This window comes from Oryx dammah, unplaced genomic scaffold (assembly GCF_014754425.2).
Source record: "Oryx dammah isolate SB20612 unplaced genomic scaffold, SCBI_Odam_1.1 HiC_scaffold_8, whole genome shotgun sequence".
Lineage (NCBI taxonomy): Eukaryota > Metazoa > Chordata > Mammalia > Artiodactyla > Bovidae > Oryx > Oryx dammah.
This window is the reverse complement of record NW_024070192.1, coordinates 6038347-6062170: the sequence shown is the minus strand read 5'-3', so window position 1 is coordinate 6062170 and position 23824 is coordinate 6038347. Positions and strand designations below refer to the sequence as shown.

Below are 23824 nucleotides of genomic sequence, written 5' to 3'. Positions count from 1 at the left end.
CGCACAGACCCGGAAAGCGAGAGCGCGTCTGGTTCCCCGCAGGAGGAGGAGGGAAACCCCGGGGAGCGCCCCGCCGTCCCGCCCCCGCCCCCCGCAGCTGGCGCGCAAGAATCACCGGGTTCAGGTACCAATGCACCCCCAGCCCCGACCCCTGAGCGGCGCTGCCCTCTCCCTAGGCGCTCAGCCCCCACCCCCGCCCTGCAGGAAGCGCCCTTCCCCCCATGCCGTTGGCCGGCTTAACTCCCATCTTTCCAGTAGTCCAGGCCCGTAAGGTTCCCAGACGGGAGGGCCATGGGCCAAGGACCCACGGGGGAAAGGGCGAAGAGGGAAGAGGCTGCGGGGAGAGTGTGGCTGGGTGGGGTATGGGGTCTGGAAGCGCGCGGAGCGCGGCGGGCTGGGAGGCGGGAAGGGGCGGCGCGGGGACTTGGGGCGCCGGGTCGCGGACTCACCTCCTGGTAACTCTCATCGCGGGGCCTAAAGGTGCTGTCCACCGGCTGCAAGCGCAGCCCGAGGTGTGGGACGCTGTGCAGCCACGCCACCCACCAGGGCGCGATGTACTCCACGCGCGCCGCCGGCATGGCTCAGCCCGAGTGCGCCCGCCCGCCGGTCGGCCCGGGACGCGCGCCCGCCCCGCCCGGCCCCGCCCAGCGGAGGATCAGGCCCCGCCCCCGGAGCGCGGACCCACCCCACCCCACCCCTTCCAGGGCGGCCCCTGCCCCGGGCTCACCCTGGGGCCACCAGGGGTCACTCCCTAGAACCCGAAGCATTTCTTTGGTCTGGAATTTGTCCTGGCGGCTCAGACGGTAAAGTGTCTGCCCGCAATGCGGGAGACCTGGGTTCGATCCTTGGGTCGGGAAGATCCCATGGAGAAGGAAATGGCAACCCACTCCAGTACTCTTGCCTGGAAAATTCCATGAACTGAGGAGCCTGATAGGCTACAGTCCATGGGGTCGCAAAGAGTCAGACATGACCGAGCGACTTCACCTTCACTTTTGTCCTGGCCCAAGTCCGGGGGAAAAGAGGTGGAAGAAGGGAAAACAGCCCCCAGAAGGCTCCTGAATCTGTCTCTTAAAAACAGTCTCTGGGTCCCCGCTTGCTCCTTGGAAGAAAAGCTATGACCAACCTAGACAGCATATTACAAAGCAGAGACATTACTTTGCCAACAAAGGTCTGTCTAGTTAAAGCTACAGTTTTTCCAGGAGTCATGTATGGTTGTGAGAGTTGGACTATAAAGAAAGCTGAGCCCCGAAGAATTGATGCTTTTGAACTGTGGTGTTGGAGAAGACTCTTGAGAGTCCCTTGGGCAGCAAGGAGATTCAACCAGTTCATCCTAAAGGAGATCAGTCCTGAATATTCATTGAAGGACTGATAGTGAAGCTGAAACTTCAATACTTTGGCCATCTGATGCAAAGAACTGACTCATTGGAAAAGACCCTGATGCTGGGAAAGATTGAAGGCAGGAGAAGGGGATGACAGAGGATGAGATGGTTGGATGGCATCACCGACTCTATGGACATGAGTTTGAGCAAGCTCTGGCAGTTGGTGATGGACAGGGAGGCTTGGCGTGCTGCAGTCCATGGGGTCGCAGAGTCAGACACGACTGAGCAACTGAACTGAACTGGGTCCCCAGGGTTTTGGTCACATCATCAAATCAAGTACATAGACTGTCTGAATGCCTCGGCAATCATGGTATGAGAAAGGCGAGGATGACTGTTCCTGGTGCTTCCAGAAGGTAGAGGTGGCGCTAGTGGTAAAGAACCCATCTGCCAATGCAGGAGGCACACAGGAGAAGTGGGTTCGATCCCTGGGTTGGGAAGGTCCCCTGGAGAAGGAAATGGCTACCCACTCCAGTATTCTTGCCTGGAAAACCCCATGGACAGAGGAGCCTGGCGGGCTACAGTCCATGGGGTCCCAAAGAGTCGGACACGACTGAGGTGACTTAGCGTGAACTGAGATTGCAGACCGGACTGAAGGGACCCAGTCCCTGGGTCGCTGGTTCTAAATTCACTCTCGTCCGGGATTGAGCATCCACTCTGTAAACATGGTCTTGCCCTGGGAGCACCCAGCTCATTTGCAACTAAGGGGTCCAAACAACTAAGGGGTCCCAGCTGAAAGAAGGAGCTGGTTGGAGGGCCCCAACCTCCCATGGGAGAGACCCTGGAGCCTGGGGGAGGGGAGGGAGCCTGGGAAGGCCAGGATGGGCTCGACCTCCCAGGGAGATGTTGGAGCCTTCGAGAACACAAATTAACTGAGGGCCTACTAGGTGCCAGACGTTGTTCTGTCCGTGAACAAAAGCTGACGGAAAGTCTGGCTGGGCGGGGATTAGTGGTTTAGTGGCAGGTGGTAGCAGTACCCATAGAAGGACAGGAGCTACCTCAGCGGTGCCTTGGAGGAAGGCAGAGCAGGGTCAGCACATCAGGATGCCGGGGTGGGACTTGTCGGGGGTGCAGTCCCAGGTCCCAACAGAGCCTCGTGGGCAGAAACGGACTGCAGTCCCACGACCCAAACATCGTTCTTTGATTGCAGGAGGCACGGGGTCAGGAGAGGGTAAGTCTTGGGATAGGGTCCAAGACTGGGTAAAGGGCCGTCTGAGGTCAGTGACAGAGTAGAGGAGTGAAGGGGTCCTGAGATCAGGCTTGTGTTGCTGGCAGTCTGATCAGTGGTAGTGCGGGGTGGGGGTGAGGTGTGTGAGGTGGAGAGACCCCTAGGTTTCTGGCTTGGGGAACCGGGTGGATGAAGGTGAAACTCCATGGGTGACATGCGTTGACTACTAGGGGAGTACAGAGTACACACCCCTTCCCTTATTAGAGATCCAGGACTGGGAGACGGAGCCCTGTTAAATAGTTGAGACTTCTCTCTCCTCCAGGAGGTCACAGTTCTGGTCAAGGTTCCCAGAACTGCAGCCATCCATCTTCGATGCTGGGGAGCACCGTTCCTGTCATTGGGATTTCCTTTTGTTAATTCAACAAACTTTGAGCACCTTCTCTGCTCTAGGGGATACACTGATGAACAAAACACACATTCCTGCCTGCATGGGGTCTCAAGTTTAAAGGTGAGGGGAGGCAGCCTTTATCCCACAGGGTCATTAATTACAAACCCCCACCCACCCCCAAGTGCCTTCCAGAGCCCAGCATTGGTTTGTAAACTGGGACTGGAATCTGGGGTGCGGGGACATTTCCTGAAAGATGACATGAGGGGAGAGCTGAAGGATGTGACGGGGTTAACTCAGGGCATCCTGGGAAGAAGGCTGGATTCTGAGCAGGGGGACAGTACAGGGCGAGATCAGGGCCCAAGGCCCGCAGGGCACATCGGGGAATCAGCGTCCAAACTCAGCCAGGGGAGTGACAAGGAGATGCTGGAAACTCCCGTGGCTGCTGCCAAGGACTGGGGTGCAAGAGGGAACTGGGGTGGGGGGGATGAACATCTTTGCTCTGGACTGCAGTACAAAATACAGAGAACTGGATACCAAGAAGGGTGAATTTCACTGTAAATTGCATCTTAGCTAGCCTTGATTTATAGTTTTTTTTTAAAAAAAGAGAAGCTGGCAAGGTGGGCCAGTACGGCCCCATGGACCCTGGCAAGGGATCTGGTCTTGAACCAGCCCTGCTGGCCGCTGAGGAGGGCGGACACCTGGAGCGATTTAGGGGGGCTCTCGGTGGCACTCAGCAGTGACCTCACAGGCCGGGACCTCCGGGGTAGGCACTGCCTGGTGCCACAGACACGGTCCCCCCTCCCCGGGCTGCAGCTGCTGCTCCTGGCCTCCCTGACCAGGAAGTTAGGAGGATTTGCCGTTCCTCTAGAAGATTAGAGTCACAACTGTGAACTCAAGTGCCATAGGGGAGAGGAGTCGGGGAGGGGTCTGCCTCCCTGTGAGTGGCAGGGAGTGAACCCACTTGTCCTGGGCGGGGGCAGGGCCCAGAGTGGGGGCGCGCGGGGGCAGGGGGGCCGTACCCCACACTCGATGCTGACGGCAAGCAGAAGCTGACCACCACCACAGCCTCGGGGTACATCTTGGCCAGTCTGCACCCAGCAGACCAGCGGCCTCCAGAGAAGTGGGCAGCAGAAAGCAACCATGAGCCCTCCCGGGGACTCGTTCCTGGGTTGACCAGGCCTCCTGCCCACGCCACTCCTCATTCAGCTGGCGCGGCCAGAACCAGCTCACCCAAGCTGTGGGCTGACCTCAGCAAGGCAGTGGTTGGCCCTGGGCATGCCAACTCACACAGAATCTCTGGACTCAGCCCTGGACACCATGGTGTGAATCGTTAGAGGACCCCAAGTGGCTGGGAGATAGAGGCCAGGGCTGAGACCCACAGCGTGAAAGGATGCCTTCTCTAGACAAATGCGGGCAGGCCTTGTATCCTAGGAGCTGGGGCTGGTCTCTGCACAATGCGCTGGGACAAAGGAAGCCCAAGCCGTAAACCCGCCCTCTTCCTGGGAAGCTGGGATGGTGAAAGGGCGGGCAAGACGGGGAGCCGCTGAAGGCGCCCCATCTGGGTCTGGTCACAACCAGAGCCCCAAAGGGCACTTCTCCCAGAAGAAAACAAAACACGCGCTTCACTACCTCACATGCCGTAGGATTCCTAGGAGAGAAAGTGCCAGGCATCTCAGGCACTCGGCTCCTTAGATGTTACCGATGGAAACCGGGCTGAGATCGTCTCTGGCCTCCTGCCCTCGCTTGCCGGACTCTGGCGCCACCTTGTGGCCTGCCCGGAACATCGCGCCGAGACTCAGAAGGGGCTCTTGCCACAAACTGCCTGTAACTGAGGCAGAGTGCTGGGAAAAGCAGGCTGGCAACCACCCGAGCAGGGCCTGTGGCAGGAACACCGCCTTGCCAACGGCTGAGGCGTCCACAGGACCCATGCGGGCACCTGCGCAATCTTACCAGGCTCACTGTTTTCTCTGGTTAAAATGCGTGCCTGAAGCATGCGGCCCTCCTCTCGGGTGAAAGGATGAGGGTCCTTCTCACTGAGGCAGGACGGGGTGTGGAGGTGAACTGCTCTGCCAACTGGCAGACACCCATCAACCACAGGGGACCCGCAGCCCCTGCTGAAGGCGATCTTGCCTCCGAGTTCCGGCTGTGCTTCACTGTTCCCCTGGAGACTCTGACACCAAGATGTGGCAGACAGAAGCGTATGGAGCCCTCCCAGGGGTTGGGAACTGTGCAGGTGAGATAAGGCAGGGACAGAATTCAGAAATAAACCTTTGTATATGTAATCACAGTCTGACGAGGACAGGACCACGGTCAGCAGGCTACGGTCCATATGGTCGCAGAGTTGGACACAACTGAAGCAACTTGCCACGCGTGGAAAAGGCACACCAAAGATCAAGGCCAGCAAGCAAGCAGGGAGTGGACACAGGATGAGCCCCCAGGAGCCAGGCCTGGCTGGGACCGCAGCTGTCACACGATTTCGACCTTCACACGCCTGAGCCAGCAGGCACGTTCCACCCTCAGAGCCACCGCTCCACTGCCTCGGGTCCGGGGTCCGATTCTGGCTCCTCCCTGTAAGTGTCATCTGGGTTTCCCGTCGGTCTTTTGGCTCCCAGGGCTTCTGTCGCTGGGCTGACACCCACTCACCTCCATCCTCAGCTCCTTCTTGGAAACTCTCATCTAAACTGTCCTTCCAGCTGCGTTCATCTGGTGAACAGCTGGCACCACTCCTGAGCTCTACTCAGTAACACACAGGACTGACTTTTCTTTTCTGTGCCTGAGAACCCAAGTCTGCAGAAAAAAAAAATTTCACACACCCACCTGTGCATGTGGTTGGTGGGTTATCTGCCAGCTCGCAGGGCAGTTCGCCTCCACACCCCCTCCTGCCTCAGTGAGAGGACCCCCAACTTTTCCCCACAGAGGAGGAGGGCCACATGCTTCAAGCACACATTTTAAGTAGAAAAGAGAATCTGATACTATTCCACAGGTGCCCGGCACAGGTCCTGTGGGAGCCTCAGCCTCCAGCCCTTGGCAGAGGCATCCCCGCCACAGCCCCGTCTCGGGCTGGTCACCAGCCTGCTTTTCCCAGCACTCTGCCTCAGCTCCCATCAGTCTAAGGGAAGAGCCCCTTCTCCAGTGGCACCACATTTCAACACGGCAGAAACAAAAGCCACCCACATTCCGAGGATTCTGAGGAAAAGCCAGCTTCGTTTACTGCCAGTTCTGAGAAGGCTGATCAACTCCTTCAAACCATCATTTTCATCACCGGGGAGCTTATTTGACCTAAGTGACTTTTAAATCTCAGGAGTGGAGATTGGCTTTATTTCCATCAGTATCTGACTCCTTTAACTGCCTACTTCTTCTTACTTTCAAAATTAAGATTTAAAAAAACACATGGCTTAACTGTCCCCTGGGAGGGATCATAGCCTAAGATAGGGGAGTTAACGAGGGAGCCCAGCCAGGACCCCCACGCTATTCCCACCAGAAGCCATCAGCAAGTTAGGACCCACCCACCCCTGTTCTCAAAGACAAAGGCCATTTTGAGAATTTTAAAAATTTTAATACAGTTCAAAGCAGCGTACGTGGTTCATTTCAGCTCCTTCACGGCCAAACCTAGAGGCAAAGACACATAAACATGAGCCAATCAAACGACTTGACTCATCTGAGTTACTACTGCCTGTCTGGATCTGGCACTTAGGCTGAAGAGGGCTCACAGAGCTCAGAAATTAAGCCCACCAGGAAGGTCTGCGTCAAACATAAGTTAGTGTTTGAAAATAAAAACGCAGTTAACTCTCACACAGGAAGCGGCGCTGGCTGACTTGTACTGTGAAGACGTGGCCTGTGGAACCCTGGCTGGGCTCTGAGCTCCCAGCTGCTCTGCTGAGCCTTCCACCACCAGGATAGCCCCTCTGCTTAATCCACCCGCATCATCTGCTGTATTCAGTTAAGTTTCTCAACCAGTGACAACGGGGGCCACCAATCCCAGCACCTCCCTACCCTGCAGGGCCATGGTGAGGATGAAATGAGTGGCCCAGGGGGTAAGCGCCAGCTGGCATGATGCTAAATTAGAAAGGCATGGCTCCCTCTGGGTCTGACTTCTGAGAACTGCCCACGTGACACCACCGGCAGGAGGAGACAGTTAGACAAAGCACAGAAGGGACTCTCCTAATTTTGGAGACAAGTCGGGAAACAACCCCGTGACACAGACCCCCCCCCCCCGCCCCTGCACCGAGGGCTGTCCGCAACCCCGAGGCTTCCGGCTACTCACCGGGGGGCAGGGACTGCTTCAGCTTCTCGGCCTTCTCTTTGTCTGTGATGACCAAGGTGTAAAGGTATCTGCTGCATCGAACTTTAAACTTCACATTATCCTTATTTTTCTTGATCTTGACGGCTACCAGAGAGACCAAAGTAGTAGTAAGACCGTGTCACAGGAGAGAGACGTCGCAGTCCACCTGCTGTTTGCTCTTCTGCACAAAGCGGCACCGGTGACTGCCGCACTCACCTCCCTCGCGGTCCCTCTGATCAACAGAAAATAAGACCCCCCCACCCACCTCTGACCTCAGTGTCAGAAATCCCCACATTTCCCTTGTATCAATACTCTAGAACCTGAGTTAAGGTCTGTATTTGTAACACAAGTAGCATCTGGCACAGAGAAGGCAATGGCAGCCCACTCCAGTACCCTTGCCTGGAAAATCTCATGGATGGAGGAGCCTGGTAGGCTTCAGTCTATGGGGTCGCTAAGAGTCGGACACGACTGAGAGACTTCACTTTCACTTTTCACTTTCATGCATTGGAGAAGGAAATGGCAGCCCAGTGTTCTTGCCTGGAGACTCCCAGGGACGGGGGAGCCTGGTGGGCTGCTGTCTACAGGGTTGCACAGTCGGACACAACTGAAGCGACTTAGCAGCCGCAGCAGCATCTGGCACAGTGACACACTTCAGACCATCCAGCATCCACCTTATATGGCTTAAAATTCTCTATCAGGACCACAGCTTGGACAAGAAAGAGCCCCAAGTGTGCCCCAAACTCAACAGCGTGCAGTTTGAAATTTAGCCAACAATCCGATTATGTACAAGCGTCAATGCATTTCTCTGAGGCCAGGAGCTACTCCGCAGGCGGGAAGACAGCCCCTTCCAGGCGACTCAAGTCTGGCACCCGTCAAATTGCTCGTTCTGACTCCCACGGTGCAGGCTGACCTGGCCACACGACACGCAACTCCATCTCTGCCAGTAACTGCTGAAGGGGTAGGGCATGTCACAGGAAGCAGAAACTATGCCTGAGCCTGCCCAAGACACTGGCTGCCTTGGCTCACATTCTAATAAATCAGAACCGTGGATATTTATTCAAACCAACCTATTCTGCTTTCTTAACATTCCTCTCAAAGCTGAATATACTGTGTTGTCCCTAGCAGCTGCCGTACACCTATAAACTGAACTCTCACAAGGTCAGACATAAGCAACTCTTAAAAAATGTTTACTCAACAACATGATGCAATAATTGTACTGACAGGAATATACTCCAAAGAACTGAAAGCAGGGACAAGAGAGATTTTACATCAAAACTCACAGCAACATTGTTCACAAAAGCCAAAGGCAGAAACCACCCAAATGTCCACGTTATGCTAAATGAACTAAGCCGGTCATGAAAGGACAAATATCGCATGATTTCACTCACACGAGGTACTGAGAGTGGTCAGGGTAGAAGAAACAGTAGAGGCAGAAGAATGGTGGTTGCCAGGGGAGAGAGTCACAGACCAGCACTGGTCCAGGGCCTGTGAGGAGCCAGGCTGCCCGGGAGGAGGCGGGCGATGGGTGAAACCCATCTCCCCAAGCCCGTGGAAAAACTGGTCCCTGGTGTAGAATGGCTGGGGACTCTTGGTTAATGGGTTACAGGGTTTTAGTTTTGCAAGATGAGAATTTCTCAAAAAGCATGGCCGCCCTACAATGTGAATACAGGCAAACACAGCACATACATTGCACACCCCAAAACGGTGAGCTTCACGCTGTTTATGTTACAACTACAGCGATGAAGACAACTTTAAGTTTATCCAAAAAAGACTTCCTGGGCACCCTACCACATCCAGGGGAACATGATTCTCAGGTCACATTTTAACATCAAGCTCCCAAACAGAAGAGCAATGCAAAGCAGTCTGATGGTGTCATCTCTTCACTGTGCTAAAATTCTCTACCGGGTCATCTGGTCTGATCCTGCCACCAATCCTGTGAGACAGGTATGATCACCCCTCTCTGCTACTGAGGAAATGGTGGGGTCAGAGAGTTACCCACTGGGAGAGCTGGCTTTTGAACCCAGGAAGTGACCACAAATTCCCTGGTCTGGACTAAAGCTGACCTGATAAAAGTTTCTCTTTACACATGACTGTAAATAAAAAAACACAACCACGTCGTCACCCACAGTTCCCACAGTACCTGTTACAGGTAAGGGGGACACAACTACGATTCTCCTCGTCCCCCACGCCAATCCCCAAAAGGCTCCCGTGAGCCACCGCTTCACCCCACCACTGAGACAGGGCATGATCGACCTCAGTGCCTTAGCCCACCTTAACCCCTCCGTCCAAGAGTACTCTTTCCCAACCTCCCCTTTAGGATGTATCTGGGACGGGAGGGAAACTGCAAGTAGCAGCCCAAAAGAGATGTGTTAAAGCTGCACATCTGAGTCCAAACCCAGTGCTGACCACGAGCTCCCCAAACCCCCTTCAACAAAGAGACGCGAGAACTCCCTCTCACATCAGGGTAGAGAGAGACAACACAGGCAGCTGGGGCGGGCACATGTCAATCAAAGACTTGCTTCTCTACGTGTCTCCTATCAGTGACCCAGAGTTTGAGCAAATGACGTAGTTCATTGTGAACAGAGCTTGTCCTCGGCCCAGAACCCAACACGCAGCACTCACTCCGAGTTTGTGAAACCTGAAGTTTCCCGACGCCCCCCCCGAGCAGGAACCTCCACTATCCCCCGGGGTTTGCGCAAACTCCCGTCTACTAGGTCGCTGATGCTATCTAACCATCTCATCCTCTGCCGCCTCCTTCTCCTTTTGCCTTCAGTCTTTTCCAGAACCGGGGTCTTCTCCAACGAGTCAGCTCTTCACATCCGTTCACAGTACCCCACACACACCAGGAAACAAAACACCCCTGGGGACCCTCCTTAAGGAAGGAAGAGAACACACCCCGGACCAAGCGCCTTGTCTTATGGGAGACAGGCTGAGACCCCCGAACCCCGACAGCAGACGAGGGCAGAAGCGGCCGCCGGCGCCCGCCTGCCGTTCCGGGGGGCGTCCCGGAGGCCGCGATCGCCGCCTCCCGTCCAGGGCTCCCACTTACACTTGGCGTCCTTGCGGCGGGCTGTGAGCAGGAAGTCCTTGATCTCCTCAATTTTGCGAGGCTGCAGCACAGAGCGAAGGCAATCAGCCGCGGAGACGCATCTGCTGGGGTGCCCAACCCCGGCAGCCCCTTTGGGCCCCTGAAGACCCTCGCAGAGGCCGCCCTGCCTGCGCCCCCCGCGGGGAACCCCAAGTGGGGTCGTACTCACCATAGCGACGAGGCGCGGGGCGCGCGGCCGGAACCTGCAAGCAGGGAGACAAGCGTTGGCGGCGTCAACGGGGGCGCGGGCACTGGCGGCGGCCCTGCCTCCCCGCCCCGTGCCCCCGAAATGCCGGCCCCATCGCACCCCACCCTCCCCCGCAACACCTTCAACCCAGGACTGGGGTCCTCAGATAGCACCCGGGGAGGATGACTACGGATTACTACCCCATTCCCCACGTACGGCACTAGAGACTCACGTCAAGGGGCGAGAAGAGAAGAGAGCGGAAAAGGAAGAGACTTCCGCTTCCGGGCAATTAAACCGCGGCCCAGAGGAAGCTGGGTACGGTGTCTGCAGAGGGTCAAGCAACCACACAGGCGCTTGCCCTTCACATGGTTGCCTCTCTGCCCTCTTCTGGCCTAGATTAACAGTGCAGCTTCCTGCACGCAGCGGGCCGCCTCCTGCCCGCACTCTGGACCGCCTCTATTCCTCCACCCAAATCCCTCCTTACCTTTGTTAGGTTTCATTTCAGACCCAGTTTGAAGACCTGTGTTAGGACTTATTATCAACTACTTTCATTAGGCCTCTCTGTTAAATGGCAACCTACTCCAGTGTTCTTACCTGGAGGATCCCAGATCCCAGCAGCAGTTGGGCATCTAAGCAGAGAAGTTTTTCATTTAAATGAAGGGTTGTTGTTCTCCTGTCATGTCCGACTCTTTGCAACCCCATGAACATGCACACAAGGCTCCTCTGTCCTCGATTGTCTCCCAGCTGCTGCTTCTGCTGCTAAGTCGCTTCAGTCGTGTCCGACTCTGTGCGATGCCATAGACGGCAGGCCACCAGGCTCCCCCGTCCCTGGGATTCTGCAGGCAAGAGCACTGGAGTGGGTTGCCATTTCCTTCTCCAATGCATGAAAGTGAAAAGTGAAAGTGAAGTCGCTCAGTCCTGTCTGACTCTTAGCGACCCCATGGACTGCAGCTTACCAGGCTCCTCTGTCCATGGAGTTTTCCAGGCAAGAGTACTGGAATGGGGTGCCATTGCCTTCTCCAGAGTTTGCGCAAATTCATGTCTATTAAGTCAGTGATGCTATCTAACCATCTCATCCTCGGCTGCCTCCTCCTTTAGCTTTCAATCTTTCCCAGCATCAGGGTCTTTTCCAAATGAGTCAGTTCTTCAAATCAGGTGGCCAAAGTATTGGAGCTTCAGCTTCAGCATCACCTTCCAATGAATATTCAGGTTGAAGGGACTCTCCTGTGTATATTTGAAAACCTCTTTCTAGGAAAGTGAAAGTGAAGTCGCTCAGTTGTGTCTGACTCTTTGTGACCCCATGGACTGTAGCCTGCCAGGCCCCTTCTGTCTGTGGAATTTCCCAGGCAAGAATACTGGAGTGGATTGCCATTTCCTTCTCCAGGGGAATCTTCCTGACCCAGGGATTGAACTCACAGCTCCTGCATTGGCAGGCCGGTTTTTTACCACTGAACCGCCTGGGAAGTCCATTTAAGAACTGATGCCATTGGGAATTCCCTGGTGGTCCAGGGATTAAGACTGCACTCCCACTGCAGGGGAAGTGGGTTAGACCCGCCTGGTCAAGGAACTAAGATTCCACTTCCTGGTGGTGCAGAATAAATGAACAACTGGTACTACAAAAGCAAGTTAAAACCTGGAATAGCTGACCTCTGTGGAATACTCCTTGGGCAGCCCCTGCATTAAGCACTTCACCCACAGGGCCTCTGTGATCCTCGGGTGTGCTGGTAAGGGGTGGCCTGGTCATTTACTCCAGTCTTACCCAGGGGAGAATGAAGGCTTGTCAGTTGCTGGGAGAGGTGACATCAAGACTCGAACACACGTTCCCAGACTCCTGACCACTTCCTCCCGAGGCTGTGTGTGCACCTGCAACATGCTGGCAGCTCTGAGAAGGCAGCATTCTCTTTGCCCCTTTGCTCCCTCGCCACCTCCATCCCATCCTTGGCATTTTATTTTCTCGGCACAAATTTACCCTCAGCTCTTAGAGAACTGGCAGGCTCCGGGAAGCCTGAGGTTATCGATTTTATTTTTATCCTCCACTTTAATTTTATTTTTAACCTCCTTACAAATGTCTACATTTTATTATATTTGTTTCTCCCCTCCCATTTAATAACTGCACATCGGAATGTAATTGCCCTGTGGGCCTTATTACAGAGCAGCCCACCTGAAGAGGAGTCCTTTACCATGAACCTCACTTTGAACTCACCTCCCTCCCTCCTTGCTTTCCTCCCACTAGACCAGCCCAGGTCGAGCATCTTCCTAGAGATGCTAGAGATACAGGGAAAGATAAACCTGCAGTCCTTGCCCCTGGGAGATCTCGAGATCCTCTAATTGTGCTGGAGAGCCTTTTAAAAGAAGCCAGACTGTATTTCTGTGACTACAGATGCATCTGGGTGTTAACCATGAGAAAGGCTAATTGGTAGGGACTTAATCTGAGATTATCTGAAGGTCAGGATGCCTCAGCTCTGAACTGAGAAGGTGAAACTGTTAGTTGCTCAGTATCGTGTCCGCCTCTGTTCCACCCCATGGACTGTAGCTCGCCAGGTTCCTCTGTCTGTAGGATTCTCCAGGCAAAAATACTGGAGTGGGCTGCCATTTCCTCCTCCAGGGGACCTTCCTGACCCAGGGATCCAACCCAGGTCTCCCGCATTGCAGGCAGATTCTTTACTGTCTGAGCCACCAGGGACCTGAGAAAGACACTCTCAGATCCACCAGGCTGACCCAACAGCCCCCTCCGCCTTGCGCGGCTGCCTTTCTGGCCCTTTCTCCCCTACTACTCCGGCAGAAGCACCAGCCTTTTCAGCTCAGCCAGCGGGTTTCCTATGTGCACTTCCCGAGTCCAGCGGTCTGCCTGTGTCCTCCCCTCTGATACAAAGTCCTGTTCATCCTCAGCGCTCAGCTCTCCCCTCTCCTCCGGGCGGGACCCTGCATCTCTGCCTCCTGTCACCCGTCACTCGTGCGGCAGTTACTCCCACGTGCCTCTCCATAGACTGTGCAGCAGTGTTAAACTTTTCATACATCTGCACCAATTTTCAAGATTTTTTAATAAAGGCAAGAATGAGGTTCTGCGTGCTGCTGCTAACTCTCCAAATGGAATGCTCATAAAGCTGCAGAGTTGCTCAGAGCTGCCGTGGATGACCCTTAAGGCGGATGGAGCATCCATCTAGATCCCTCCCTAAATGAAGGGTGGACGGATTGATGGAGGGGTGGCTGGATGAATGAGTGAAAGGGTGGAGAGGGGGATGGAGAGCTAGGGAAGGGGAAAAGGGAGGACGGGAGGGAGGACCAATGTGGACAAAGCAAAGCCCAGCACATAGTAGGTCCACAGAATATTTGTTGCATGAATGCCTGGTGCTGCTCCCCTCCACAGGACCTGCAGGACAGGCACGGGGGCAGGGAGAGGGGCTGAACCCCCCCTACCTCACCTTCACGCTTAAAAAAAATATAAATATCCCAGTGAAACTGTGCAATTCAGATTGGGACTTGAGCCCATGGTCTTTTTAAAATTAAATTTAATTCTGTTTTTGGCTGCACTGGGTCTTCGTTGCTGCCTGGGCTCTTCTCCAGCTGCGGTGAGCAGGGGTTGTCCTCTAGCTGCGATGCTCAGGCTTCTCACTGGGCAGCTTCTCTGCTGTGGAGCACAAGGTCTAGAGCATGGGCTCAGTAGTTGTGGCCCTTGGACTTAGTTGCCCCGTGGCCCGTGGGATCTTCCTGGACCCATGTCCCCTGCACTGCAGGCGGGTTCCTAACCGCTGGACCACCAGGGAAGTCCCTGAACCTCCCTATTGGCAGCAACCCCAGAGACAGATGTTCACTCTCTTGAACTGCCTAAGAAAAGACCATTGACATCCAGTAACACAAAGACATCTGTATTCAAGTACCAAAGGCTTTTTCCAGCTTCCCAAGGGGACAAATAGTGAAATCAGCTGCAGCCACTGAAAGGTGAAGCTAGCAGCCTGGAGGGAAGGCTTCCCTCCTTCATGAGAGGGTGAGCCCCCCCAGAAACAGTGGAAACGAGGGCCAAAGCCCTGGTCCTGGGAGACGGCCTGCGTCTCTGGGTGGAGCCCGGGATGCTGCATTTGACAGACACCTCCCTGGTGATGCCTGTACTCTAAACTCTGCGAGGGGCCCAGGGAGGACCTGGGAGGAGATGAAGGCCCCTGGGTTTAAGAGCCTGGCCCAGGTTGCCGTTATCGAGTCACTCTGGCCATGAAGCGTGGAGGATGGGCAGGAACGTCCAAGACGGTGGCCATGAGAATGAGGAGGGGTACTGTCAGTGTCCGAGGGCCGGGGAGGAGGGTCTCAGCCAGGGGATGGCCGTTTGGTCGAAAGGCTGGAGGTGGACGGAGGGCACGTCCAGAGCTGCAGGAAGCCTTCACTTCTCTCATTGCCAATCTCTCTTCACTTCTCTCCTTGCCAATCTCTCTTCACTTCTCTCCTTCACCCCAATCATCCTGCCAGCCTCAGGGCTGCTCGACCCTGCCCCAGCGGGCCAGGCACACGGCTTCCACCCCTAGCCGGGCCTGGCCACCCCTGAGGGCCGCCCAATTTAGATGCCTCTGCAGCTTCCAGGGCACATCTGAAGGAGACCTTCCTGCACTGGCCAAGAAATCAGCACAGACCTCACGGAGGGCGGAGGGCCCTTATGACACAGGGCGTGATCTGAAGGGCCTGAAAGACCTTCCCAGGCCTGCACGTTTCCTCTCTTTCAATTCATTCCATTCATTCAAATTGTGTTTAATGGGGCCTTCCTGGTGGCTCAGTGATAAAGAATCTGCCTGTCCAGGCAGAAGCCGTAGGAGGCATGGGTTCAATTCCTGGGTTGGGAAGATCCCTTGGAGAAGGGAATGACAGCCCACTCCAGTATTCTTGCCTGGGCAATCCCATGGACAGAGGGGCCTGGAGGGACTACAGTCCATGGGGTCGCAAAGAGTTGGACACGCCTGAGCAACCGAGCACGCATGCGCGAACTCTTTTTCCGTGCCAGGCCCTGGACTGGAATAACCAGGCTGTTGGGGTTTGGTGTTTCATCCAACCTGAGTCCCGCACAGCAAGGGCTGTGCCCGCAAGCACGACGGTCCTCCTGGAGGTGCCCGTGGGGGAGTTCGTGGTTTCTGTTAGAGCCGGGAGGCAGGAGGAGGTGGAGGGGGGCTCCCCAAACGGCCGTTCCCACTGGACGCTGTTCTGCAAGGCTGGGCTTGTCCACGGCAGACATCATTCTGCAAAAACCCGTGCCTGCTTGCAGTCTCGTCTCCTTCACTTGTTCTAAAGCAAGGAGTGTGTGTGTGTGTGTTGGTGGGGAGGGGCGGGGATCACTACCTCCCTCTCCTCTCTCACGGGGCTGCTGTGAAGCCCCAGTAGCTCAGTGAGAATCAGAACCATATTTGCTTGCCTCCCCCCATCGGAAAATCGCCGCCCAGCCCTGGGTGTAGTTCCCACGAGTGGCCACACGAGGGTGCTGAGACCGTGACTGGAAATGGAAAGGGAAGGAACCGGGCGTTTTCTGCCTCGAATCCTAAAACCTCCGGCTGAGAGCACTTACATAAATTAGAGGTAATATTTGTATGGTATTTCATACCTGACGGGGTGCTCTCATATCTACCATCTCATATAATTTCCAAGAGGCCCCCAAGAGGCCCATGCCGTCTGCTGCCGGCAGGGCTGGCCTTTAAACCATCCTGGCTGGGGTTTGTTTATTAAACCTTAAAGGTTTTCAGCCCCGGGGGGAGAGCTCAGGATGCCTCTGGCTGAATTTGGTTACTTGGGGAAAGGGCGCGGAGGGAGGGAAAGAGGCAGGGTGTGGGCATGGGGCTGGTGCTTTTATGGGGGCGTGGGCAGTGGGCCAGAGATGGCTAAAGGGATGCAGGGTTCTTCCCTCCTCCACCCTCAAAGAGTCCAGGGTAACCTCAGGTCCTCCCGCCCCCAACCCCTTCACCCCCGCCCTGGAGATGTAGGTTTAATATCCTCCCAGTTGTTTTGCTAAAAGTCATAAGGCATGACCGGTCAGACTGGAACAGGGTTTTTCAAACTCAGACTGCCGACTTTTGGACCAGATCGTTCTGGTTTTGTTGGGGGTGGGGTGGGGGTGGGGAGCAGTTCTGAACAGGTAGCATGCTGGGTTCTCCCCGGCCTCTACCCGCCAGATGCCGGACCCTCACCACTGTGACAGACAAGTGCATCTCCAGACATTGTCCCGTGTCCCTGGGGAGCAAAAACATCGCTCCACATTGAGAGCCCCTGGACCAGAAGGACAAAACCAAGAGGACATTCTTTATTATAGTGATGTCTGTCCTGCACCTGTGGCCAGGTACCCCTGCGCTCAGGCCGCTGTCTTTGCACCCAGTGGCCATTGCTCATGTTGGTACCCGGCCCTTGCCCTGGGATGCTCGAAGGTCCAGCATCTTTCTCTACTGCTTCTTCATGGGTCTCTGGCCGGCCGGCAAGGTCGGGTGTGGGCATGCAGTCAGTCACAAGAGCGCGTGCAGGCCCATCGGCCGGAAGCCCTGACCCTTAGGAATGGCGCTCTCTTCTTCACAGCGGGAGGACCATTTCTACTGGGAGTCCTCGTGTGGGGACAGGGTCTGGTGAGGGAGTCGGGGAGGCAGGAGGCAGAAAAGGCGCTTGTTGTTAAGGGGCCTTTAAGGGAGCAGACGCCCACCTGCCCAGACAGCCTGTTGACTGACTAAATGGATTCAACCCATTTTTAGAGAGCTCCTTCTGTCAGCTCCTTCAGGCAGGTGGTGAAGACGCAGAAATAAGATCCAGTCTGCGTCTCCGTCTCCGTCTCCAGAAGCTCACAGGCTAGCAGGAGAGGCGCAGATAAGGCAGTCAGTGCCTCTTGTTCACGGTGGGACCAGACGGGGACCGTGGGAGTCGGATCCAGGCTGGGGACAGGCTGGGCTCAGGGAAACCCTCCCAGAGGAAGTTACGATGGTGCCCATTCACAGCTGAGAGAACCCACCCAACACGCTCAGCAGCCTGCCAGCAAGAGCAAGCCCTCATCGCAAATATGTTCCGGCAGGAACAAGAACAGCAATGAGCAATAATAGCAAAAGAAGCCATGAGACTGGGTGGCCTCAATCCAGGAGGTCTTCCTGGAGGAAGTGCTGTGATAGTATTTGAGGAAAACTGTCCCTGGAGATGGACAGTCTTGGATTGAAATCCTATGTCTGACTGAGAGATCTTGAACCAGTCTCCTGGCATCTCTGAGCCTCAGTCTCTGTTGAGGAGGGATATGAATCCTTCCAAGACTTCCCAGTCCCTGTGCTGAGCGGGTGGAGTCCACACAACTGTTGGCAGCAGAAACCACAACAGCAAGTGCTTAGCCCAGCGGCCGGCTCTGGGGCTGTGAACTGAGCGTAAGTCAAGAGTTGCCAGTGGGGCTTCCTGGGTGGCTCAGTGGTAAAGACTCTGCCTGCCGATGCAGAAGACACGGGTTCGATCCCTGGTCTGGGAAGATCCCACGTGCCATGGAGCTACCAAGCCCATGTGCCACAACTACTGAGCCTGTGCCCTGGAGCCCAGGAGCCACACCTACTGAAGCCGATATGCCCTGGACCCCGTGCCTTGCCACGAGAGAAGCCACCGCAATGAGAAACCTGCGCACTGCAACTCGAGGGTAGCCCCCGCTCACCACAACTGGAGGGAAGGCCCCGCAGCAAGGAAGACCCAACACGGCCAAGAAACAAGAGTCGTCAGTGGATTTGGAGTGCTACAACCCGGAGGAGAGGAGGTGGGCTGGGTCAGCCCCGGACCTGGGTGAGGCAGGACCCCTGGGGAAACCCGCTTGGTGCCCAGGGGGGACCCAGCCAGTGTGACAGATGCCACCTCCTCCACTCCCCTGCCTCCACTCCCCACTTTACACCGTGAACGGCTTCCACAGTGTCCAACCTGCTACCGTAAAAAGGATAGATTAGACAGCGTCCACCAGCAGTGAGGAAAATCATATCAGGGCAGAGGAGAATCCATCTTGAGCGTAAGGGACGAGCACCCCCCCCCCATACATCAGCGGGTGCCAGGGGTGAGGGGTACATGAGAGAGAGGAAGAAGAAGGGCACAGTCCCTTCAGAGTAAGGGACGGGGGCCCGGCCTATCAGCTTGTATATATCTTGCATTATGCAGCGGGAGAGAGAAAATCAATAGAGCTGTCAGCGGTGTAATGCATTCAGCATTGCAGACAGTCCCATCTCAGGATGCTCCAGACAGATGCTTCAAATTAAAAAAAGGGGGGAGGGGAGAAGGACTGCAGGGGTGGGAGACAAACGCCCTGACAGACCAGAGGGAAAGAGGGGGCATGACTGAGGTGCTGGGGAAATTAAAGTCCATAAATCACCAGGCTGGGAGAGCATCCGGGGTGTGACTGACTGGAGACCCTTATCATCGGGGTGGCGGGGCCTTGGCCCCCCTCTGCCAGGTGGATTTCGTGGTGGGGGAGAGGGGTGAACACAGGGCCCTCTAGTATTAGCGGTGTTAATGACAGGGCGGTGGAGGCTGGGCTAGACCGGGGTGTGGGGGTGGGGGAAGCCAGATGCTGTGAATGCTAACCTTTGAGCCTCGGGGGGTTGTGGGGGTCCTTTGGGTTGGTGGGGGATCTCTATGGACCTGCCTGCTGGGTGCCTGCTTTCCCCTCAACCTCAGAGTCTCTGACCTCCTACCCCCTCCCCACAGGAGCCCCAAGGGCTGCCTGCACCACCCTCTCCTTGGAGGTGACCCCCGTGGGAGTCTGGGTGGTCTGTGTGTCCTTCCCAGAACTAGCTGTCTCAGGTGTAGAACTTAGGAGCCCTGGGAAAGACTTGTGCGTGGGGGGATGAAGGGCCTGCACCCTCCCCTCCTGCAGGAAGCCCTGTGCCCCCACCCTCTCCCAAGGGTTCACCTGCCCAGGCTGGGCCAACTGAGAAGAAAACCAGAGCCGAGCCCACATCGAGGTGCGGAGGGGTCAGGACAGTGCTGCCTCCAGGACGGGGTCACTTCTCACCATCAACAGCCCCCACTGCCCTCTGGATGCTTCCAGACCCTGACCGGAAACAGCACAGCAATGACTGGAGGGTCATGTTAACCTCGCGGCTGGTTTTAAGCAGGTGTGGGCAGCAGGTGCCTGGAACCAAGCGGGAGACCTCCCCCGGCCCAGAGTGTGGCAGGGACGCCTCAGCTGGCCGTGGACAGTCTGTTGGAGGGGCCGCCCCGCTGACCCTGCGGGCATCTCCTGCTGAAGGCTGTGCTCAGCTCTCTGCAGCCTCTCAGGGGGAGGCTCGCTGTCTCTCCCCGTCCCTCCTCCCCCCGTCCCGCCTTCTCTCCACCTCTCCCTCTTCTTCCTCCCATTTCCCCCCAGAGCACCCCACTGGCCAAGCCTCACAGGGTCACGGTCACCCATGGGACCCAGAGCAGGGTGGAGTTCCGACCTGGAGAGACCAGCCGGCCTGTCTTCACGGCGCCGGGAGCCAGTGGACGGCAGGCCTCCGGGGGCCCAGTGATCCAGTGTGGCCGCCTCCCCGTCTGGCTCCTCCATGGCCGCGAGGCAGAGGAGTCCCCGGGGCTCAGCCTGCTCCCGTCTGTCCCGCCCATCATCCCAGCGTCCCCTGCACTCCCTGGTCCCCGGAAGCCCTGCCACGTCTGCAGGCTCAGGTTGGCATCTACAGTCGCAGACGCGCCCTGGCCGGTGAGCCTCCCGCGTGCAGGTGAGCCGCGCGAGAAACAGGTAGGCCCGAGGCTGCTTCACCGGGTACGATCGCCCAGGACACGTTCTGCCAGTTAAACTGGTGACCGCGTTTCCAGAAGCAATTACAGAGAGCAATTACACTGCCTCCCAAGGTGAGGGGATTTAGGAGAGCGCTCGAGGCCGCCATGTGGCTGGAAGCAGGGCCTCCTGGAGGGGTCAGGGGACAGCAGGGACGCGAGGCTGCGCGGCTCCCGGCACCGGAGCGCGTGCGCCAGCGGAGAGGGTCCCGCGGAGGAAGCCGGAGTTGGGAGGAAGGAGAGGAAGCTAGTCGCGGCCGGGGGGGCCCCCAGCCCCACGCTTCAGAGCCAGAACTGGGTCTCTGTGCCCGTCCTTCCTGTCTCCTTCTCTGGTGTGTGCCAGTTTGGAAACAAGATTCGTGCGAATCTAGACTCCATTCCAGGGGTCAGGGAGGCGCGCTGCCTGCTTGGGAGCGAGGAGGAGAGAACTGACCCGGGTCTCTGTGGTGAGAAATCTTTCCCATGGTCTCCTCAGCTTCCTCACAAAGGTTGGTGAGCCGGCAGAGGCCTCCCACGTGGTGAAAATCGCAGCACCTTCGGAGCAGGAAGGATGGAGTCAGAAGTGGCCCCAACCAGCCTCCTTCCTGGCTGAGGCCTGGGGAAGGGCGGCCCTGGCTGCTGGCCAAGTTCTCCACCTCCAAGGCAGAAGCCTGCCCGCCCTGCCGTCCTTCCCCGTCTACCTGTTCTCTGCATCGCCTGGAAGGTAACACGGGCTGTTTCCCTTGCTCTGCTCTCATCTCCCCGTGGACTTCCCAGGTGGCACAGTGGTAAAGAACCCACCTGCCAATGCAGGAGACTCAGGAGATGCAGGTTCGATCCCTGGGTGGGGAAGATCCCCTGGAGAAGGTTACCCACTCCAGTATCTTGCCTGGAGAATTCCATGGAGAGAGGAGCCTCGTGGGCTACAGTCCATGGGGTGGGCTGCAGAGTCAGACGTGGCTGAGCACGCACATCCCTCCCCGACAGGCAGCCTGTGGTCTCTGGAAAGTTAGCCTCCCAGACGGGGAGTGACAGGAAGTGGGGGGAAGGCCGAAGGGCAGCTGGGTCCTCCCAACTCTGCCTCCTTCTCTCTTGTTCAGAATTTCCCCCTCAGCCCTTGTGGGGCAGACTGCTCTCCTGTTGGTGGAGGAAGGCAGGTGCAGCCGGCTTGTGAAGGACAGCAGGTGAGGTCTTCAGGGGAGACCTGGGGACGGGGCGGGAGTAGGGGGGAATGGCTGCACTTGGGTGTCCACACGGACTTACCCTTCTGGGAGCAGGGCCCTGGTGGGGTTGGAAGAGGCGCTGTGTGCGGCTGATTGGAGTCATGTCGGACATGGAGAGGAAGCCTGACGGGAGAGCGGTGGGGGACCCTGTTCTGGGGGTTCAGGGTAGAACAGGACAGAAGCTCCAGGGGCTCTCCGGTGGCTCAGTGGTAAAGAATCTGCCTGCCAATGCAGCAGACTGGGTTTGATCCCTGGGCTGGGAAGATACCCTGGAGGAGGGCATGGCAGCCCACTCCAGTATTCTTGCCTGGAGAATCCCATGGACAGAGGAGCCTGGTGGGCTACAGTCCAGGGCGTTGCAAAGAGTCGGACATGACTGAGTGACTAACACACACACGCACACACTCTCAGGTGCCATACCAGCTGCTGTGGGGCCACCCAAGTCTCACCATCCTCACCACAACCCTGTATTAGGCAAGATCGCAGTCCTTGTGTTGCAAGTGAGGTCCTTGAAGCACAGAGATGTTAAGCCACTTGCTCAAGGTCACACAGCTGGAAACTGAAGGAAAAGGACGCCTCGTTACTTGAGCTTGGAGCATTTCCCCATTGAATTCCTCAAAGCCCTTTGCCTCCCTCTCCAGGGACCAAGTGGGTCACAGGTTGCTGAGAGAAGGATTCAAATTGAGGTGATTGCTTGAATTTACAAATATGTATTGGGCCCCTGCTCTGTGCTGGGACTGGAGGCTCTCGAGATGAATCAACACATTTCCTGTCCTCATGGGCTTGCCGCTAGTCTGTGAGGTGGGCCAGTTTCTCGGCTCTGAGTTGGCCCCACAGCTGCCGGCTAAAGAGACAGCAGCCACGTGACTCCCTCTTCCCCATGACAATGTGACCCTGCCCCATGGCCTCGGATGATTGGGCCAAGCTGGGACAATCCTGGGTTTGGAGCCAGAGCTTAGAGCCTCTGGTTTGTTTTGTGGCTGATTGTCTGGGGTTTCATCCAAACCGGGGGCCCGGGGAGCCTCTTCGGGAGAAGCCAAGATGGGTGCATGAACACTGGAGTCAGGGACAGGAGCTTCAGAGAAAGAGGAGCTGGTGGACACCTTCCTCGCGGCTGTGACAGCAGGTAAACGTTCTCTCCCGGGTCCTGTGACGTTCACCCCTCCCCTGCACACAGATTTCCACCTTTTCTTGAAGCTGCTTTGAATTGGTTTGCATTTCGGGAACCAAATGACCCCTAAGATAGAAGACAAGGAGAGAAATCCAGGTTGGGCGCAGGATCCCTGCACTGGAGGGGCCCGGAGGAAGGCGGTTGGGATCTTCCTGGGGCCTCAGCAAACGACTGGGGTCTCACCAGGCAGAGAGGAGAGACAGAAGGGGCGTCCCAGGGAGTAGGAGGCAGCCTGGCAGAGGGAAGAGCCCACGCCGAGACGGGCAGATGCGCAAGTGGCCGAGATGCTTAGGAGCCCTCCTACAGGGGTGTGCTGGCAAGTGATTAAAATCCGGCTTTCTGACCTAAATCACGAAATCAGCCATTCATTTGTAGCATGTGCTGATTTCCACGGTGTCAATCCTCCTCCCCATGGTCAAGTTCAGGCTGCTGATGTGATGTCAGTTTTTGAATGTGGAGCGAGCGGTTCCCATGAACTGGTCAGAGCCGGTTCTAGGAGACCACCCATCAGGTCATCACCTGAATGCAGGGGTCATGTGGAGAGGACAGGAGAGGAGGAGCAAGGTGGCATTGGGAGGGTTTTTTGAACTGTTTTTTACCTATTTTTACTTTTTGGCTGTGCTGGGTCTTCGTTGCTGTGCCTGGGCTTTCTGTAGTTGCAGGATGCGGGCTTCTCACTGTGGTGGCTTCTCTTGGGGCAGAGCACGGACTCCAGGGCCCACAGGCTTCAGTGGTTGCGGTGCACCGACTTAGCTGCCCTGCGGCTTGTGGGATCTTCCCAGACCAGGTATAGAACCTGTGTCCCCTGCATTGGCAGGCGGCTTCTTAACCACCGAGGAAGTCCCTGGGAGGGGTTGTGAATATCATGTGTTTGGGAGGCTGAGCTTCAGTCTCAACTGGCAAAAGCCCAGGCTTGATTGGGTGCTTTGGGCAGGTGGGTGAGTCAGCGGCGCTAGGCTCTTTGTGGTCTGCTGAGGCCTGGCCCCCCCTTAGGCTGGTCCCTCGAATAACCCCAGGGGTCTGTTCCAGCCTGGTACTGGACCTGGGGAGGGGTGCATAGAATGGGAGGTGTGCTTTCCCAGCAGAGGGGGAGAAGGCGAGTTCTGACTCCCCCAGCCAGCTGTGCCGCAGGCCCATCCCTCATCTTAATGAGTCCATCCAAATCTCGTTTGCTAATGAGGATTTTAATGGTCACAGGCTGACAAGTGAGACTGGGGGGAGACGGGAAGGTCG

General features: G+C 56.5%; 2 protein-coding genes and 2 long non-coding RNA genes across 6 annotated transcripts in view; 2 read left to right on the top strand and 2 right to left on the bottom strand.

Annotated features, from left to right (window-relative positions):
• Window positions 1-627, bottom strand: part of TTYH2 (tweety family member 2) — a 35224-nt gene extending 34597 nt beyond the window's left edge. Inside the window, exon 1 of the mRNA XM_040244350.1 lies at window positions 450-627. Coding sequence (XP_040100284.1) covers window positions 450-578 — 129 coding nt within the window. The 5' untranslated portion in view covers window positions 579-627. The remainder of the gene's footprint in view (window positions 1-449) is intronic.
• Window positions 628-6466: 5839 nt separating this feature from the next.
• On the bottom strand, window positions 6467-10807 carry RPL38 (ribosomal protein L38). 3 transcript variants are annotated; one of them, XM_040244343.1, is made up of 5 exons: window positions 10722-10807; window positions 10472-10505; window positions 10264-10324; window positions 7197-7319; window positions 6467-6541 (listed from the first exon to the last, which is right to left on the bottom strand). In XM_040244343.1, the coding sequence occupies exons 2-5, from the start codon at window positions 10472-10474 to the stop codon at window positions 6516-6518; spliced, it is 213 nt and encodes a 70-aa protein (XP_040100277.1). In that variant the 5' UTR covers window positions 10475-10505; window positions 10722-10807; the 3' UTR covers window positions 6467-6515. The 3 variants fall into 3 exon arrangements, with proteins under 3 accessions (XP_040100277.1, XP_040100279.1, XP_040100278.1); XM_040244345.1 differs by having other exon boundaries at window positions 10706-10769; XM_040244344.1 differs by having other exon boundaries at window positions 10630-10760.
• A 5139-nt stretch (window positions 10808-15946) lies between these two features.
• Window positions 15947-21637, top strand: LOC120866562. Its single transcript, XR_005721704.1, has 3 exons — window positions 15947-16039; window positions 20707-20921; window positions 21298-21637. It is a non-coding gene; the product is annotated as an uncharacterized LOC120866562 (long non-coding RNA).
• A 176-nt stretch (window positions 21638-21813) lies between these two features.
• LOC120866561 lies at window positions 21814-23409 on the top strand. Its single transcript, XR_005721703.1, has 3 exons — window positions 21814-22546; window positions 23017-23155; window positions 23248-23409. It is a non-coding gene; the product is annotated as an uncharacterized LOC120866561 (long non-coding RNA).
• The last annotated feature ends 415 nt before the right edge of the window (window positions 23410-23824 follow it).